The following is a 21,369-nucleotide window of genomic DNA, read 5'->3' as shown; positions in this document are numbered from 1 at the left end:
TAGGTAGACTAGCCAACCCTACTTCAAAGTAAACACTTCAAACTTATCAATTCTAAATTGTTTAATTATACATAGATTTAATGAGTTGTTGAGGAAAAATCCAAAAGATACTATAAAGATGCAATCACTGTATATTTGGTTTAAAAATATATTTAGATAGGTTAGAAATTGATGAAAATTTAATTTGCTGTGGATACTTCAAACAGACTAGACTGTTCTGAGTTTGCCTATTTTTGTCAGTTGTGTTTGCATGCAATGTCAATCATACAGCCTTGTCTCTAATTTTAGGTGACATCGAGTCACCACTTCTCTGTTCACTGGTTCTTATGTCATGAAATGTGATTACAGGGCAAGAAGGCAGTGATGAAGTTCAGGAACTCCATGGACAATTCCCAAGGAATGAATCGATATCAACTTCTGAACATTAACAGTTACATGATGCCTATTCCTCCTCCATCTCCTCCCCCGAATGGAAAAATCACAAGGGAAAATAGATGTGAAACATGGAGAAAGAGAAGATTTTGTCCAACTACTGCTCCAAATAGCTTAGAACCAGTCTTTACCAGGGTGATTATGGAATCAAGTTTTCTTTTATTAATTTAGCAGAGATTACATTGCATTATTTAATTTCTACATGTGCAGTAAAATACTTTAAGGAAATCAAAGGCAAAATGACTTGTAGAAAGAAATATAATACTTTTCTAAATGTAATTGTAAGCTTGAATGAATCTGAAATCAAATATTTGAGTAGTTCAATTCAGTAACTAATTGCACAATTGATAAAAAAAATCCACCGAATCTTGGGATAAAATTTAGTTGGTACTATACTCATTTTCAAATTATTTTTTTAATTTACTCTTTCAATCACATGTCAGAAATATGTTAACATTTAATTTATGAAAATTCAGAAACTTACACATAACAAAATGTATTATATAAAATATCTTACTAAAGCTTTTAATGATTATTGACAAATCACTATATAGTATTTAGAAGAAAATTTCTTTCAATTTTCTTTGAAAATATTTTGCTTTGCTGTATTTATTTCCTCAAAATACTGATGAATAGTCCTAAAGCCAGTTTATATGTGTGTGAGTGTGTAATTGTGTGTGTGTGTGTGTGTGTATATACATATAAATTGTAATTGTATATAACTTTTGTGGTTATTAGCAGGTAGCTGGGTGAACATTTCACTGACTGAAAATCAGGGAGTGTAGTACCAACATGCACCTAGACTGCATGCTGGCTCTTTAAAACCAACCTCCCTACTTTTTAAAAAAATTACAGTTGTGGTAAAATTGGTATACAAGACTATATATGTATATACAGGGTCCGGCAGAAGTAATGCTTGCTTGAGTGTGCTTGGCAGGGTAATAACATGGGTGTAATAATTTATAGTTTTAATTTGAACATTTTACCTAAAATTTCATATGCTATGTGTTTGAGTGTGATATTGTGCTGTTACGGGATTACATGCTTATGATTCTGTAATAAAATATTTTGTAATAAAAATGGGGCATTATTTGTGCCGGATCCTGCGTGTGTATGTGTGTGTGTATAAATTTCAAGAGTATATTATAATTAGATATCTATGTATACTACATAGTGTTCACCACTGTACGTCTAATTCCCATCCATCACCACAAAACTGATCCCTTCAACCATTTCTACCTTCCCTCCAATTCCCATCCCCTCTAGTAACCACTAATCTGTATTCTGTGCCTGCGAATTTGTTTTGTTTATTTGTTCATTTCTTTTTAGATTCCACATATAAGTGATATCACAATATTTGTCTTACTATGTCTGATTTTTTTTTCACTTGGCATAATACCCTCAGGGTCCATTCATGTTGTTGCAAATGGCGTTTCCTTTCTATGGCTGAGTAGTATTCCATTGTGTGTATGTATGTGTGTTTACTTCTTTAATCTTGCATTCATTTTTGGACACTTAGGTTATTGCCACATCTTGACTATTGTAAATAATGTTTCAGTGAACCTAAGGGTGCATATCTCTTTTTGAGTTTGTGTTTTTGTATTCTTCAGATAAATATCCAGAAGTGGAATAGCTGGGTGATGTGGTAGTTCTAACCTTAACTTTTTGGGGAATCTCCGTACAGTTTTCCATGGTGGCTGCACCAGTTTACAAGGGTTCTCTTTTCTTCACATCCTTTACAACACTGGTTATTTGATGTCTTTTTGATAAAAGCCACCATAACAAGTGTGAGGTGATGTCTCATTGTGGTTTTGATTTGCATTTTCCTGATAATTAGTAATGTTGAACATCTTATGTGCCTGTTGGCCATTCGTATGCCTTCTTTGGAAAAATTTCTGTCACGGGTATCCAACCTGTGGCCCACAGGCCACATGCAGCCCAGGATGGCAGTGAAGCAGCCCAACACAAAATCGTAAATTTACTAAACACATTACGAGATGTTTTTTATGATTACATGTCACAGTGTATTTAATGTGTGGCCCAAGACAACTCTTCTTTTTCTAGTGTGGTGCAGAAACATCAAAAGGCGGGACACTCCTGGAACTTTAGATCATCTGCCCATTTTACAATTTGGTGATTTTGTTTTTATGTTGTTGAGTTGTGTGAGTTTTTCAATATATTTTGTATAGTAAAAGTAACCACTCAATTGGTTACTTTTTAATTTTACTTCCGGTTTCATTTGCTGTACAGAAGCTTTTTAGTTTAGTGTAATACCATTTGTTTATGTTTGCTTTTGTTTCCCTTGGCTTTGGAGTCACATCCAAAAAAAAATCACCAAGACAAGGAGCTTATCAAGAACCTTACTACCTATGTTTTTTTTTTTTTTTAGAAACTTTATGTTTTCAGGTCTTACATTCAAGTCTTTAATCCAACTTGAATTAATTTTTGTATATGATGAAAGATAGCAGTCTAGTTTCATTCTTTTGCATGTAGCTATCAAGTTTTCCCAGTGTCATTTATTGAAGAGACTGTCCTTTCTCCATTGTATGTTCTTAGCTCCTTTGTTGTAAATTAACTGTTCAGTATGTGTGGGTTAATTCTGGGCATTCTTATTCTGTTCCATTGATCTGCGCATCTGTTTTTATGTTAGTACCATTCTGTTTCACTTACTGTAGCTTTGTAGTATAGTTTGAAACCAAAAAGTGGGATACCTCCACCTTTTTCTTTCTCAAGATTGCTTTGGCTGTTTGAGATCTTTTAGGGTTTCACACAAACTGTAAAATTGTTTTAGTTCTGTGAAAAATGCCATTATAACCGTCACTCTTAAGTGCTTTACTTTTTGTCTGCGTTTCACTCTTCGCATCTATCCTCACCAATAACTCTCTCAAAAAATTGGACTATCTTCCTTGTACTTACTCAGATTTCTTCCTTTCACTTCTATTTTCACCAATTTTCTTTCTTTGTTACAGTCTCTGACAGAGCATTGTATCTCTCATCTGTGAGGCCCAGGCCCTGCTCTGTGTCCTTAATCTTACCCTTTTCCATTGCTCATGCACTTAACACTGTCTGTCATTCTCCTCTTTAATTTGTATTTTTATTCTCTAATACTCATCTCTGTCTCTCAACATACCTAGGCGTCATATAAAATAACCAAATCCTTTCCTCACATTATATAGCTTTAGACTTCTGCTTTTCTTTGCTACTGCCAAGTTTTCTGAAGAGTAGTCTACTGTCACTTAGTCTAATGAACAACCCCAGGCAAAACACGGGTTTATATCTTGTTCTCATTATTATCTGTTGTTGGTCAGCTGCAATTCTGGGACCTAGGCTCGAGGAGTTGTCCCTGTCTGCGGTATGTTGGCCTCATGATAGCAAAACCATGGGATGCTTTCAAGATTCCACTCAGAGCTGACACATGTCACTTGGGCTTGAACTCCAGTCCCAAACCTAACATTAATAGAGTGGGAAGTGTCATCCTTTCCCAGAGAGTGGCAGGGGGTATTTGGAGCATTAATAGACTCTACCACACCTACTAATTTATTTTCAACCCTTTGCCTACTGGCCGGCCTCTACCAGGCCCACAAACATGCTATTTCAAAGGACGTGGCACCCACTTAATAAATATAGTGACTTCCTCATCATTCTCCCTTGGTGGCAACATTTTATTTTTTGATGCTAAAATATATTGCTGATAGAAACTCTACCCATTCATACTTTAAAAAAAAAGTTTAAATGTCTCAAAAACCATAAGAATATATAAAGTCTATATGTACAAGTTAAACAACAATAATCAAGCTATCACCCATGTTCACATCAAGACTTCTTAACAAAGCAGAACATCAGTGTCATATTCTGAGCCCCTGGTCCTGAGACTTCACATCCTCTATTGCTTCCAAGAGCAACTACTATACTGACATCCGTGTTAACTGAATCCCTGCTTTTCTTGGTGTATGATCACTTATATGCATAAAACTTATGCATGTAAGTTTTAAATTCAGTATTGTAACAGATAGAATTTCCAGGAGAAAATACACTGAATGGAGTTTTTGAGTCACAGTCTGGGGCTTTTTATAAAAAAAATAGCTTTAAAAACCTCTTCTGGGGAAGTCAGAGAAGCCAGGTCATGAGTGTGTCCTAGGAAAATGGGGTTCACCAGAGTCAGTGCATTTAGGAGGTCCTAGACGGCATGGGCCAGCCAGGGGACATCAACGGGAATGTGGTCAGGTGAATGAGCTTCTGTAAATGGGCACAGAGGAGAGAGCAGCAGCTTCTCCATCCTTTGGTCATGACCAGTGAAACACAGAGAAGCATTTGAAGACAGCTTTGCTTGGACACCCTAACCGAGGTTAGAAACGCAGCAGGCCTCCTGGCTTTGACAAACCTTAGCATGTCTGTCTCTTGAGTCACAGACTTCAGTTTGGCCTGGTCTTTTAATAAAAGAAAACCCTAAGAAAACCCCCTTCTGTTCTCTTTTTTGAAATCCCTATTTTGGGAATGTTAGAACTGCTAAACTGATGCTTTAATATTCTTAACTTTTCTCTCCCATTTTCTACTTCTTTGTCTTTTTAGTCTACTTGCTGGGAAATTTCTTCTTTTACTTTCCACACATACTGCTGAGTTTTTTCTCTTCTACTGCCTTATTTTAATTCTAAGTACTCTCTTTGTGTTCATTGAATGTTACTTTTTAAAAGCTTCTTATTCCTGTTCTGTATCATTTTGATTCTTTGGTATTTGTGAAGCCTTGCTTTGTAGGCTAATACATGTTCAGTTTCTGTAGAGATTGTGATTCTCTAAATTTTGGCATCAGCGTTCTATAAATGTCCAACAGATAAGAAATGTAAATTATGTCATTCATATTTTTACATTCTTAGCATTTTAAAAAATCTCCATGGTCTCCTAGTTTCTGAATTCTGATGATTGTTCTCTGTAATTGCAGATTTGTCAATTTCTCCTTGCTTTGTTTTGTAAATGTCAAGTTCTGTTTTGTAAATGTTGAGAACATCTTGTTATATGCTCTCAGATTTAGGATTACTCTTTTTTTATGGGTGGAGTGGTTTTTTTTAATCATTAAAAAGGATCCTCTTTATTACTTACTACTTTGGGCCTTAAAATCTATTTTGGCTAGTCATTATTTACCTTATTTTCTTTAGCATCTAACTTTTCCTTATTTTTTTAAGATTCATATTTAATATATATTTTATTTTCAGCCTTTGATGTCTTTACATTTAAGCTTTAGGCTTTAAATGTATTCATGCATCATATAGGTGCTCTGTGTTTATTTCAAGCTAAGAATCTCTGTTCCTTTAATAAGTGAGCTTAGCCCAATTACATTTATTTTATTCAGTAGTATAATTAGTCTTACTGCTATCATCTTAGTTTTTATTTTCTATTTACCATAATTTTTCTTAGGTAGTAGCATTTTACACTCTTATTGGCTCTTCCTTGAAACTTCCCTCTCTTGCCTTCAATGCCCCATTCTATTTTCATGCTTCTTTGTCATCTCCTCTTATCTCTTGCCTTGTTCTTTTGTGTCTCTTCTTCTTCTTCACCTATAAATCTAGCCATTACCATAGGCTTTGATCTTGATACTTGTTTTTTATTCAAGATGTAGTCATCTTCCCACATGGCTTTGTTAACTTTCTAGGTGTCCCTTGGATTTGTCATCAGCTCCTGTGTCCTGGGGTATGTAATAAAACTGGCACAATGGAGTGACTCATGCACTTTTACTTTTAGCACTTGGATTTATTTTATTTTGATCTAGCAATGATTCATTTAAGGGGAGGTGGCTCTCATGACTAATTCACACATTAAAGTCATTCTTTTATTTATAAGCACCACCCCCAAAGCATCCTTTAAATGCTCTTAAAAGGAACCAAAGATAGAAGGCTGGCTCTTCTGTGAATGTGTAGAAAATGGCCCCTGGATTCTGTGGACTGTGTCTCTAGGGGATGATCCATTGAGCCAAAGACGAGGTGTGGTAGATCTCACCACAGAGCACATTGCGTCTGGGCCCTGTTGCTTTGTTTCATTTTGTTCTAGGACTCGGAGAGCTTTACACTGCTTTTACAGATCTTACGCAGTTAGTTAGAATTTGCCCAAAGGTTTATCTCACCCCTCTGCATTTCTGTGTACTCACTCATGATTGCTTGTCACCTCCTCTATGCAGCAGTCTGCTGAAGATGTGGATAGGCCCGTAAATAGTGCTTATAAATATGAAAATGCAGGCTTTCAGATAAAAACTACTTAATCATTATCTTTATCAACTAAAAAACAAACCAAGTTGTTTACTTTTTATATGATTTGTGAAAGAGAGGGCAAATAGCTTCTCTAAGCAAGAAAGAACTAATCTGGGGCTTTCTCTGTATCTGATTGAGCTTCTAGACTCCAGATGAGGCTACCGAGATAGATAAAACCAAATACCTGACTGGTTTGTCCTACTGCCCCTCAAATTTGACATGGTAACAATTTCAGTCAGATTCTCTATTTCATCGCTTTATTTCTTATAAAGCATGACATTTTCTCCAGTAATTTGAGCTCAAAACCTAGGATTCTGTCTTCCCTCTTCATCACACATCAAATTAATTACTAAATCCTCTAGATCAGAAATGTCCAATAGAAATATAATGTAAGCCACAAAAGCAATTTTAAATTTCCTAATAACTGCATTTCAAAAAGTAAAAAGAATGTGGGAAATTTTTTTTAATAGCGTATTTTCTTTAACCAAGTATATCTAAAATGTTATCATTTCAGTGTGTAATAAATATGAAAAATTGTAATGAGCTATTGTATAATTTTTAATACCATATCTTTAAATTCAGTATTTTATACTTACAGCACTTCTCACTTGAATGAGTCACCTTTCAAGGTGCCCAACAGCCAAATATGGCCAGTGGCTGCTGTCTCAGACAACATAGCTTTATGCCTTAACAATGGCTCATGTCTGCGATAACCCTTTTACATTCTCACTGCTGCATCTTCAGTTCAGACGCTTGCTACCTAACTCTTAACCAGGCTATTGCAATCATCTACATACTTATGTCCTGCTTCTAAATCAACAAATAGCTCAATTTAGCTTTTATTTATAATGACAAGCACTGTGCTAGGTGCTGAGGCTACCAAGATAAATAAGACCAAACCCTTGTTCTCAGAAGATTGCAGTTTAGAAAGAGAGACAGAAATATGTACAATTAACCATGATACATTGTGATGAGAACAAGCATAGTGATATAAATAAAACACAATGGGAACAGAGAGGAAGGAAATATTCATTCTGAATAAGGAGATTGGAGAGTGCTTCAGAAAGAAAGTGGCATTTGGAATGGGCCTTAAAAGATAAGTAGGAAGTTAGCAGGAGGAGAGAGTAAAACACAGCTGGGGGCTGGAGTCGGGGGCTGGCGGGAGGGGGAGAAGTAAATGAAGTCCGTCTCAGTGTTACCAGATTCTACATAATGATGTTAAATTAAACTTTGTAAAATAGCTTTTGGCATGTTCCTCCCCTGCTTAACACCTGCATTAGTTCCTCTTCCCTAATGAGGGCAGGTACATTCTTCTGCCTGGCTGTTTTAAAAATGTAGGTTTTATTGTTATCTAGGTATATTGAGATCCATAGATCAGGAGAAGATAGCCATTGGAGAGACACTTTGTCACTTACAGTTCCCAAGAAGAGGGGGCATGCCGTGTATTAGTCAGGGTTCTGTCCAGAACAGTATTTGACTGCGTACCTGGGCATTGTGGCCCAGCTAAGGTGAGAGAGCAAAGTAACCATTGCACCACGTCACACAGGGCAGTACAGGGAAGAACAAAGGGTCAGGCAGGAGGCTGAGAGAGTGTGAAGAAAACACAGGCAAGAGCCTTTGTTGTGGTTTCTGAGAAAAGGAACAAGAGAGGCAGGGTAAGTAGGTTTAGGATTGAGTAGTGAGAATGATTTTGGTAGGCTCTGGGGTATAAGAGCTGTGTTGTCTGGTACCTGATGCAGGGGCAATTTGGGCGGGGGAGTACTGGCCCAGAGTCCGAGAGCCATGCTGGGGAGGGGCCTGGTGGGAGGGGCCTCTGGACTGGTTTGCATATGAAAAGTTCTCTTCCAGGCAATTCATAACTTTCTATAGGAATTGGTTAGTCCTGGGAGGCATAGTCTCCCCAAGGTCATTAAATCCCAGAGGTCAAAATATCAGAATAAAGAGACGTGCTTGGCACACTGGCTTTCAAGAGCTTTCAGATTTTTACCCCCTTCCAGCTTTCTTTCTGCTCCTGTCCAAGACAAACTGAGCTCACTACTCCCTACACCTTCAACTGTTTGATCCACCACTTCCCTGCATCTGAACTCTGTTCTTTGTTTATTCCTTTCTGCCAGAAATTCACCCACTTTTAAATCATCTATATCTTTTATTCTCACTTAATTACATGCTATTATGTTTTTCGTCTTTTGTTAACTTTTAGTAAAGTAGAGAAGTTATTGAATGATGACAACAATAATTATATTTTTTCTTTAGTCGACCTTTACCATGTGCTGGGAGTTTTGATCAATCTTTTACATACATTTTCTCATTTAATACACATGATAAACCCAAGAAAGAGAAAATCATCTCTTCACATTAAAAATAAGGAACCTGAGGCAAGAAAGGTTAAATAACTTGCCCAAGGTCCCATAACTAGTAGTTGGCAGACTAAGTATGTGCGCTCAGTGGACTGACACCGACGGCCTGTATCGTTGTCCTTGAATCAAAGTCATACAGAATTTATGCACAAAACTTTTTCTCTCAAATCTTCGATGGTGGTAATTGTAACTGGTCAAGCTTTTCTTCAACACAGATACCAGTTAGACTTCTAACTGATATTTCCATTAGGAAGGCAAATGGTCTTTTCTACGAATTACCTGTGAGTGTCTGGCAGGTAAGAAGAATAGATGACCATACCTTTCCAAGCCCCCCAAAGCTCTGCACTGCACAGTGTATTTCTATACATTGTAGCAGCACCCCACCCCTTCCTTTCTTCAAAAGGACTCTGTCACTTTTCCTACGTCCCATACTGTGTATTCTTTTAGTCCTAGATTATGAAGCTTGTTGAGGACAGGTATTTGATTTTATTTATATTTAATCCAATATTTAATGGTATTGTGTTCATAAATAGGTATTGCTTTATTATCTGTATGAAAAATACACTCAATTATACTTTTTATCTGAGGAAGAGATCCTGAAAATCAATCATACCTTTCTGATATAGAACCCTTTTTCTTCAACAACAGGAAAGGAAAATAAATATTAGCTTTGTTAGAGAAATTGCACATTTCTTCTCTTTGAATTAATTTTAAAAATAGGTTTTCAATTTCCATTCTAGTCAATGCATTATCTTGGTTTTTCTCACCAGAAGACTCAGATTTGAAAGTAAAAAAAGAAAAACATCAGCATAATTTTAATATATGGTTATTCAACATATCTCATAGTAGGGTTGATTTATTTCAGACAAATGCTTTAAACAATGTTTTTGCTTAAAATTAGCACTGCAGTTTGGTAACTACATAACTAAAAGGACTTGGAAAAGAGTTTAAAAATCCAATTTAACAGTCAAATATCTTAGCAGATGGCCTTGTGAAATAAAACCCAGGGAGAAACGAAGAACCAAGATGCTTCTGGGTGTCTGCAGCAGCTGGAGTTTAAGGGAACACCTTTTTCCTAAGAGGGTCAGATTTGGGGGCCTTTTCACCCAAAGCAAATTCCACCTGGATAATTTCTGGCTCTTAGCAGAGTTACTGAATTTATTCTGTTGAAGGAAATGAGGAAGGGAAGGCTCATGTGTCAATTCAGCATCCTCAAAATTTGGAGCTCTGATACCTCAGAAGTGTTTACATACAGTGTTTGCATGCATGGCAGGAGTAAGCATATGATACGGGTTACACAGTAGTAAGAAATGGGCAAGAGGAAAGTGAAAAGAGGAGGCATAGTAAAGCAAAAGAGGGAAGAGGAGAGAACAAGGAAAAACTGGTGAGAAAGGAGAGAGAGAAGAACCAAATGAACATAGTGAGGGTGCTATATGTTTCTATTATAAGCAGCTGCTTCCTGAACCTTTAGGAAATGAACATCCCGTTTCTGGCTCCTGTCAGAATTTTTTTTCTTTCTAAGGCCGAGTCAACATGGGGACTCTATGACACTTTTTATGGTCAGGATCTTGTTAATCTTATCAAGGCTTAATCACCAAAGGTGTCATTCTATTAAATGGGATGTCTTGAATCAGTTTTCTTGTTCTGATTCTTACCAAGTTCCTATAAATAGAGAAAGCTTCTGATTTAGGGTGGGGTCAACTTACTAATAGCTTTGTCTCAGCAAAGGATAAAATCTGGAATCCTTAACAGTTCCAGGTATGTGTCCAATACTAGGTGTCAACACTGGCAAGACATTGGGGGCATAAAGGTAGTTAAGACATTGTCCTTGCCTACTGAGAAGAATACAAAGAAATAGTTTCAATGTCATGTGACTCATAGAGTTACATATGTCTGAAGATGAAAAGCAGGTTGGCCATGTTTGTGCCACTATAGTTAGTTCAGTTGCTGGACTTTTTAATGCAACACAAGAAACTGCAATAGTTGAGAGACTATTAAGTTAGAGAATATAAGACATTTTATGTTGTCTGCAGAATGCTGGACGTCATTTCCTAGATAGCAAGAGTCATTGGAGGACTTTAACCATAAAGTTACATGATCAATTTAGTGACAGGAGATCACTCTGATATCCAGGAGGAGGGAGATTTTGAGGGCTATCAGGCTAGAAGCGGGGAAACCAATTAGTAGGGTAAGCATGCATCTTAGCTTTCTTGGAACAATTCAAATTAGTGTTTTTTTGTCTTTTTTTAAATTTTATTTTAATTTATTTTTTCACATACATTTGTCTCTGCCTCCCCCCACCACTTTCCCTTGCCCCCTCCTGCCTTCCCTCCCTCAGCTCTTCCCCTTTGGTTTTGTCCATGAGTCCTTGCTATATGTTCCTTGACTTTCCCCTTCCCTTCCCTTTCCCTGCCCCCTCTCCCTCCTTCCCTCTTGTCTCTGTTGATTTCTTTTTCTTTCAGTGTTGCTGAATAGCATAATTATTAGTAACACCTCTTTCACTATGTCCTAGTTTGGATCATAAATTCTATGGTTACACTACTGACTAGAAGTTTATTGCAGTGGTCCAGGTAAGACTTTATGATATCCAGAGTTCATCAGGGCTTGGCTACGTGGATGGAAAGAAATTGCTGCCAAACACTATCAACAAATACATGCACTTGGACATCTGTAGAAATCTCTTATGTGCACCTCACACAGGTCTAGGCAGGGATACCAGTGATCCCAGTGAAAACAATATATCAATTGAATGCTAAATATTATAAATATGCAATGGCTAACTGGTTTATCATTCGGTGGTCTTGCTGTTTGTCAGCTCAGATTGTACTTGCCTGAAAAACCTGAAAAGAAATGAGGAGAGTCATAAGCAAGTGGAGAAGGAAGTCAGAAAGATAACCCTTAGCTGTACAGGGCCATGAGGCCTTGCTGCTGTTTTTAATTGTCCTTCCTGGATCTAGAAAGAGCTGTATTTTTAAAAGTGATAGGGTGAATAGAGGAACCCCCAAAGATATGATGTGTATTAAAAACCCAATGCAGAACAATTGGTGATTTTTATGCAGAAACTAAATAATTCTTAATAAATCTCTACTTTGGAATTAAACAAATGGAGCTGAATTTTAATAGATGATTTTGACTTTTGCCTGAGGATTGCAGAAAGGTCCATGGAAGCCTGTTACGATTTGGTCAGTCTGGGGTCATTATAACCTTGGAAGATGGCAAGTATAGAGGCAATTTAGTCAACTGAAAGAAACAATTGTTCGTTTCCTAGTACACGTATTTAATCATGAGCTGTCACTTGGGCCTCCTGTTAGAACCCAGGAAAGGTTATTTGGTGGCAATAATAAGAGAATATTTTTAAAAGGAATGAAATAACTAGACCCAGGAGAAAAGAGATTTTGCTATCAGGAGTACATTTTAGCAGAAAAAGCAATGTGAATAAGAGTAAATGAAAAGGGTGAAGAGCTGTCATTTTCTTTATTTTATTTTTAAATGTTCCTCCTTCCAGTTCTCACTTTGTGCATATGAGGCGGGCTTTCCTTCACTCCAATCCCACTATTACATTGTGTTTATATAGTGCTTATCTTCCGGAAGCTCACCGGACTGCCTCTGCATCCATGCTACTTTAGAAAATATAGCTTAACAAAAGGAGGGGGGATGCTTTTATTTCATCCGTTTTATCATGAAATGTTCTAGTGGGAGCTGGGAGCGGGATGTGCCTTAGGCAGGCGATTTTGCATTAGGCTGCACACATGCATGTCGCAGCTCCACAGCTGCCCAGGCGGGAGGAAACATGGGATTATTCTGCAGCTCGGAGCCAGGCCTGCCATCATCCCTTTGCTTTCAACTGTGACTCAGGGAGATGCTTCTAATCAGCAAAGAATTATCCAGTTTCCTGATTTACCTTCACAGCTCTTGATGTCCCTGAAATGTTTCTGTTTGGGAGCTCCATGTGTCCACAGGCAAGACAATTTGCTTAAATTTTAAACCTCAAAGTCCCCCTCTATTTACACTTTTCAGGTGGTCATTTGTAGAATTTCATTTATGACAATTACGTCCTTGGGGTTTTACTTCAGATAAATAGAATTGAATGAAAAAAAAAATCTTTGAGGTGGAAGGAGATGAGTTTAGAGATGGAAATATTTTAGTAGCTCCTGCAGAAATTTTTATTGCAGCTTTGTTATTCTTAAAAAACAAATGCATGCTTCCAAGGCATCCGTAATTCAATAAAATCAAACTCAAATAATTGCCTTCTATTCACTGCAAGTTGGTCTCTACACATTTTTCATTTAGCTAAAAATTGATTTTTAGAGAAGTGAAGTAAGTTAAAAGTAATACTTGGCCTCTGTATCATGCTAAAAGCCAAAATATTCTTATTGGACCCTTTTGAAGTATCTCAGTGAGCCATTGAGATTGCTCTGCCTCCTTCTCCTCCCCTTTCCTTTTCCACGTCTTTCCTCATCTTCCTCCTAAAGGTTAAGCAAATACTATGCTCATTCACTATTGTGAAAATACTTCAGATTGTATGAAGTAGAAAGTAAGGGATAGGACGTTCCTTTTAATCTCTGGAATTTAAATTTGTTTATTTTATAAATTCCTTAAATTGGTCAACAACAGAGAATATGAGACAGGTTTAGGAGGTGATTTTTTAATTGGGTATATTTGATATTTATAATAATAATGTTGGTTTTTGTTGAATTGAATTCCTCCTGTGAAACTGGATAGTCCTAGGCACATACTTTGTCCCTAATCCTCACAGTAACCATAGAAGGAATCTCATGTATGCATCAGAATAAGCTCAGGTGTCAGTGCAGAAGGGTAAAGCTAGAGCTCTCAATTACAAAAACAATTGCTAAATCACAATCAATGTCAGTTCAACTAAGAACAAAATTATGTCACCAACATTTATTTAATTAATTTGATTTGAGGTTTGTTTGTTTTTTTAAAGAACCAATTAAAATATCCATGAGCAGTTTCCTCTTAGCATTTTTGATATTATGGTTACATATAAAACACATACATGCACGCAAAATAAAAAGTGATGAGTTTTGTCCAAGTTCCCAGCATTTAATTAAAAATGCAAAGCCAAAATGTATATGTTATAATTGTTAGAGGGACATATTTTGTAATGGGCTTCACTTTTTGTGCACTGTGTAGATTGAAGTTTCATTAACGTTTTTTTGCTAGGTACCTAAAAATAACCTTTTCTGTTCTTCATATTACAATGTCATCACACGCTGATTAGAAGGTAACTAGGTAATAAGCTCCCCTTTTTTTATTCTAGGATTCAAGAAGGATTAACAAAACACCACTGCATAGTAATGCAGTTATTACAATGATCTATTTGGGGAAAAATGTGCACCTATCTTATGGTCACCCAGACTTCCGGGATGAAATAAAAGTTTATCAACAGCACTGCGGTGGAGAAAACCTGTGCGTCTACAAAGGCAAACTGCTTGAGAAAGGTACACATGAAATGCGAATTCTTTTTAAGTGCTTGAAGTTAATGTTATAGATAAGCTATTATTGATATCAAAATGACTTCAATTTCTCTATAAAAATTATGTATACCCAGGGATTTATAAACCAGCTGCCTCAAAGTAAATCAGAATTTAGTACTACATGATTGAAACTGAGCAGCGATTACTCTTACAGATTGTGAAAGAAAGAATTTGGAGCGATTTAACCACCCAGTAACAGATTAATTTGGGGATAGAGATATATGATTACTAAAATGTTGCACAAATAAAATGTCCCCCAAATTACAAGTTAATTATTTGGCTTGCCATAGTGAATTATATTATACATTATTCTAAGAGAAAAATACCAGATTAGCAATTTGTTCTTTAGAAGTATGTTGAGATAAAATCACAAATCCAATAAAGTTTAGGGTGAATCGCACCTAAATAACATGGTACAGAATTTAGCCAAATTCATTTAGTACATTTGCACTTTCATTTGATCATAAATCCATGTTTGTTAATGTTGGGAGGAAAAAAATTCTCTTCTACACATTTTAAGTTCTAGAGGATCTAAGAATTAAATTGATGTGAGATAGATTAATAAAAGAAAATAACCTAATTTAGTTATATATGAGGTCTGTCCAGAAAGTATCAACCATCTACTATGAGAGATAGAGACATTTATTGAAGAAGATACAAGAAACAAGACATTGTACATAGGACAATGATGCCTCAGTCCCCTTCAAAGTAGGTATCTTGGGACCTCACACAGTTCTCCTGGTCACCATCAATTGCCCTGTTGTATTTTCCTGAATCTCACTGAGGGTCTGAAATCTCTTCCCTTTCAAAGGTGATTTTAGTTTTAGGAAAAGCCAGAAGTTGCAGGGCACCAAATCAGGGCTGAAGTGGGGATTAGTCACCCAGGTAATTTTGTGTTTCACCAAAACACTCTGCAGGAGACATGTTGCATGAATAGGCGCATTATTGTGATGAAACTGTCAATCTCCAGTTGTGGCCGTCTGAATCATCCAAATAGTTTCTACAGAGGAATGTTCCAGCTTGATGCAAAATTTGATACAAATTTGTTGCTCTACCTGCTAGTCATTTTGAATGCAATGGCCACACTGTACCAATGCTCACTCAATAGACATCTACCATTGCCCAATGACTAGTATGACAAAGTCATCATTGTTCATGCATGCGCAGTCTGGTCCACTCTCCTTGGCTGCCAGGTTACACTGATGTGCAAACTGTTCTCGTTATATTAACAATGGTTATACTTTTTCCAGTATGTACATAGAAAGGATCCCATAAAAATATGAGGCCCAGAGATAAAATGGGTAGTTGAGGCGTATATGCCTTTCCGAACTAAGGAGAAGAGGTAGGAGTCTGGGACTTCAAAGGGTAAGAAAGCAATTCATATGGAGATGAAAAGCAAATGTTCAGATATAAGGGGACACAGAGTGAACTCTGATATTTAGGCTCTGCTGGGTCTTCCCCACCACACCTAGTTAATATTACACTAGAATGATCTATGGTGATAGCTTAAGATAATCAATATCCCCAAAGAGGAATGTTTTGGTGTTGCAAACTCTGTTCCCCTTCATTAGCCTAAAATTATTTTTATATTCCATATAGGGTTTCACATATTTTATGAAAGTGTTTTTTTCCCCAATATTTAATCTGTAGGACAGCAATTAAAAGGAAGATTATATGAGGGTGGGCAAAATTAGGTTTACAGTTGCAAGTACTTGAAACACCGACTTTGTTCTTGTATTATTTATTAATTGGTATTTTTCCATATGAACAACTGTAAACCTACTTTTGCTCACCCCTGTACTTGTGATTTCTTTGCTTGAGAAACTCTATTTAGAAAGTAATAGAATTTTCACTAATTAAAGGAAATATTTATATGTGGGTATTCTTTACTTTTGCCTTTAAAAAAATATTTTATTGATTATACTGTTAGTTGTCCCAGTGTTTCTCCTTCTGCCTCCCTACACCCAGTACATCCCATTTCCTCTAAAAATCCCCCACCCTTAGTTCATGTCAATGGGTCATGCATATAAGTTCTTGGACTACTCCATTTCCTATAATGTTGTTAGCATCCCTTGTCTACTCTATATCTACAAATTTGAACTTCTTAATCTCTGTACCTTTTCCACCAATTTCTCCCTTCCCCTTCCCAACTGATAATCGTCCAAATGATCTCCATATTTATTATTCTGTTTCTGTTCTGCTTGTTTGCTTAGTTTGTTTTTTAGATTCCTGTTGATAGTTGAGAATTTATTACCATTTTAATGTTCATGGTTTTTATCTTCTTTTTCTTAAATAAATCCCTTTAACATATCATATAATAATAGTTTGGTGATGATGAACTCCTTTAGCTTTAACGAGCTAAACTAGGAGTTTAGATTTAACTAACTAACTAGGAGTTTAGTTTGGAAGCAATTTATCTGCCCTTCAATTCTAAGTGGTAGCTTTGCTGGTTGGAGTAATCTAGGTTGTAGATCCTTGCTTTTCATCGTTTTGAATACCTCTTGCCATTCCCTTCTAGCCTGCAAAGTTTCTTTTGAGAAATCAGCTGACAGTCTTATGGGAACTCATTTGTAGGTAACTATTTGCTTTTCTCTTGCTGTGTTTAAGATTCTCTCCTTATCTTTAACTTTTGGCATTTTAATTATGATGTTGTCTTGGTGTGGTCCTCTTTGTGTTCGTTTTGTTTGGGATTGTCTGTGCTTCCTGGACTTGTATGTCTATTTTCTTTACCAAATTAGAGAAGTTTTCTTTCATTATTCTTTCAAATAAGTTTTCAATTTCTTGCTTTCTCTTCTTCTTGCACCCCTACAATTCGAATGTTGATATATTTGAAGCTGTCCCAGAGGCTCCTCAGCCTATCTTTGTTTTGGGGGGTTCTTTTTTCTCCTTGCTGTTCTGATTGAATGTTTTTTCTTCCTTATGTTACAAATCATTGATCTGATTCTTGGCTTCATCCACTTCACTGTTGGTTCCCTGTAAATTTTTATTTCACTTAGTGTAACCTTCATTTCTGCCTGGGTTTTATGCTGTGGAAGTGTGCCCATTGAGTTTCTTGAGCATCCTAATAACCAGCATTTTGAACTCTGCATCTGATAGATTTCTTATTTTCATTTTGTTTAATTATTTTTTCTGGAATTTTGTTCTGCTCTTTCATTTGGACCATATTTTTTTTGTCTCCTCATTTTGGCAGCCTCCCTATGTTTGTTTCTATGTATTAGGTAGAGCTGCTTTAACTCCCTTAGAAGCGTGGCCTATTGTAGAAAACACACCAGTAAGTTGGATGAGGTGGAGTCTTAGGGAATTGCCAGGGTGGGCAACCCATGTGAACCAGGTCAATGGTCTCAGATATGGTGTCCCCACACCTGTGGTGCTGGGGGAAGGCTCAGAAAGGGGAAAATGGCCACTGCCTGGCCTCTGGAGTTTTGTCTGTGAGAAAGCTGTCCTGGCTACTCGCCATGATGCCAGACACTTCAGTTTCTCTCCATGTGCCACTGGTACCCTCCTAGCTGCTACCATGGGGCTGGAGCCCAGAAGGAGTGAATCTACATAAATCCTAAGTCCATTGTAGGCCCTTTAAGAGGAGACACCTAAAAATCCTGCAGTTTCTTCCACCACTCCAATCTCCACTGTTCTTTATAGCCAAAAGTTAGGGGGACTTATTTTCTTGGCACTTGAATACTGGGATCAGTGGGGCTAGGATCCTTTGCTCCTGAGGTATCTCTTCCGATTTTTATCAACCACATATGGGTGAGGGACCACCTATGCCATGTCTCTGCATTACCACGCCTCTCCGCATGTCTCCGTGTCTCTGCCCCTCCTGCCCCTATGGATGAATGTTGCTTCTTTAATTCCTTGGTGGTAAACTCCCATACAGTTTGATATTCTGAGACTTTGGGTGATATTTATTTTATAGTCTAGTTGTAATTTTTGCTGCGATTGTGTGAGGAGTTAAGCTATGTTTACCTATACCTCCATCTTTAGTATCCTTGATACATAGACTTAGGGGTTAAGGGAGGTGTTGGGGGCAAACATAGGGTTGTTACTTTTGGTTTGTTTTCCCTCATCAAGAAAACAGTAATATTAATTTTAAAAATTCAAGTAATTAAAGAGAAGCCATACATATTTAGGGATTAAATATTAAAACTTTCCAACATAAGGAAGGGTTAACACTTGAATGTTAATTTTAAAGTAAAATATATCATAAATATATAAAATTTATGAAAATAATGCTAGAAATATTTTCTCCCATTTTATATACTTAGCAGAAATATGACTTACTGTGTTTCATTTCGTTATAACATTTGAGACTTCATTCATTCTATTTTGTAGTGAGGAAAATGAGAGGAGCCCAGAAGTACAGGCTTCCCAAGAGCACATGTGCAGCTCTGGGCAGTATCAAGGGCAGGCTCTGGCCCCCTGACTACGTGCAGGACCTTTGCTTAGAACTGTCCATCCCCAGTTAGCTATTTTCAGTAGCAAAGGTCTTCCAACATTTTTATGAACATGATCCAACATGATCGTTATGAAATTCCTAATGATAGTAGCATAGATACATGGACTTTTTTTTAACAGTATAACTTTCAACCATTAATTTAGAATTGCTAAAATTAGCTAGAGTCTGAAGTTGGAATTAACATAAGAAAACTCTTCCTGGGTCTTAGATCACTGTTTATTCAAGAAAAAGCATATATAATGTCTATTTGACTGCTGGAAAACATGGTACATACAAATGGAAAAAGAACACAGCTTAGCTGAATGAATTCTGGGAGACTATATGCCGCCTGTGACTAGAGTGCAAAACCAAATGTTATGAGAGAGTTACTTGGTTGAGTGTTTTTTTGCATATATATTGGTCCTGGGACTGTCGTTTTGTTATATCATTGGACAGTCTTGAGTAATAGGATGGAATAGGGACTTAAATAATTGAATCCTGTCCACACAATAATTTTGTCTCAGCTTGTTCTTCATTGTCAGGAAAGTAAGCATTCAAAATTGAAAAGTGCGATGGCTCACAGTTGACTTGTGGTTAAGCAATCTTAGCAATTTAGCTGAACTGAAAAGAATCTGCCCTTTTTACAAATCAAAGCTGCAAGATTCAGTGAAATGTGAATAGTTTTTTAGAAGATTTATCTTTAAAAAAATTTAACATTATGCTTGGAGCAGTAAACTCATTAAAAATGAGGTATTTATTAAGTTGTCTTGCTTTTGGATGGGAAATAACAATAAAATTAATTATTTAATAATGTGGCAAATGCATATTTTATTCCCATATTAATTCATGATGTCTTGTGGTTTGACATAAAGCCGCACGTTGATTGTTTATTATGTACACCTAAGAAGTCACTAACAATTTCTGCTACTTGTGAAGAACACAGTTCTTCACAGGCATTTTGATTTGTCATGTTCATCATTTCGAACAAAGCAAACCTGGGCCTCCTGGGTTCATGTGGATACAAAGAACGAAGTAACTGGTTTCTGGCCCTCTTATAGTCTCTTCCTTTTCTACCTCATTTTCTTGTATTTCCAGACCTGATTCTATTGTAACTACTTGTACATTCCGCATTACTCTCCCCACCCCCCAATTCTGTTATCTTGTCTTTTTGTGTGATATTTCCTTTGTCTGCAATAGGACAATGGATTTCAAATTCAAAATAGGATTTTAAAATCAAGTCTACCCCATCTTTTAAGATTCAGAATAAGGCTGTGAAACTTTCTCAGCTGACTGCTATTCTGTGTTATCCATATTTCTTGATGGCTATGGTTCTTATGCTACACTCAAAACCAAAGTATTTCATTGTACTGGGACTTATATTAACTGTTTTTTGTCTTGTTATCATATATAGACTTTTTAGTTTTTTAAAATAGCTTTATTGAGGTATACCTTACATTCTGTAGCATTCATTCATTCTAAGTACAATTCACTGATTTTTAGGTATTTTGTGGAGTTGTGCAGCCATGATCTATCACAAACTAGTTTTAGAACATCTCCATCATTTCTAAAAGTTTCCTTGTGCCCATTAGCAGTTAATGCCCATTCTTATAGCCAGCACCAGGCAACCACTAACTTCCTTTCAGTCTCTACAGATTTGTCTTTTATGGACATTTCATAAATGAACTTATACAATCAATAATATTTAGTGCCTTCTTTCTCTTAGCATAATGTTTTTGAGTCATCCATTTGTAGCATCTATCAATAGCTGCTCTCTTCTTATACCACTGAATATTAGTATATTTTCTCCATCATGTGGATGTACCATATTTTATTAATCCATCCCCAGTTGGTGGACCTTTGTATTGTTTCCATTTTTAAGACTATTATAAACCATGCTGTTATGAATATACAAATACAAGTTTTTATGTAGACATCTGCTTTCATTTCTCTCTTGAGTAGATTCCTAGGAGAGGGTTTGATGGCCATTTTTTCCCCTCTGAGTATGGGTCACACTTTCTTGTTTCTTTATGCGCCTTTTGAATTTTTGTTGAAAAACTGAACATTTTGGATCATGTATTAGAGCAGCTATGATTCTGAACTTTGACTTTTTACTCTTGAAGATTATTGTTCTTGCTGGGGTTTTTTTTGTTGTTGTTTGTTTAGTAACTTACCTGGAACAATTCTGTAAAATTTATTCTAGGATGAGGCAGCCCTAGGCAAGAGTGCCTCAGATTTCCACTGTTCTCACCAAAAGTCCAGTACATTTTCATGAGTAATGGCTGCTTAGTTTATTTTAAATCTTTGGTTCATTTTCAGATACATCATTTAAGGGGAGAGGATTTTCTGACCTCACTCCAGAAGTCTGGTATATCAATTTAGTCTCTGTCCTGCTACATCATAACTTCTTGAAGGAA

At 36.6% G+C, this 21,369-nt stretch overlaps 1 protein-coding gene across 1 annotated transcript in view; it reads left to right on the top strand.

Moving 5' to 3' along the window:
- ERICH3 (glutamate rich 3) overlaps window positions 1–21,369 on the top strand; it is a 107,720-nt gene that overhangs the window by 43,751 nt on the left and 42,600 nt on the right. The window contains exons 7-8 of the mRNA XM_054566854.1: window positions 349–567; window positions 14,307–14,487. Of these exons, the coding sequence (XP_054422829.1) occupies window positions 349–567; window positions 14,307–14,487 (400 nt within the window). The remainder of the gene's footprint in view (window positions 1–348; window positions 568–14,306; window positions 14,488–21,369) is intronic.

This window comes from Pteronotus mesoamericanus, unplaced genomic scaffold (genome assembly GCF_021234165.1).
Source record: "Pteronotus mesoamericanus isolate MK-2021 breed Mesoamerican mustached bat unplaced genomic scaffold, CSHL_Meso_final contig_181, whole genome shotgun sequence".
NCBI classification, from domain to species: Eukaryota; Metazoa; Chordata; class Mammalia; order Chiroptera; family Mormoopidae; genus Pteronotus; species Pteronotus mesoamericanus.
The sequence above is the reverse complement of the archived record's forward strand: the minus strand, read 5'-3'. Positions and strand labels throughout refer to the sequence as shown.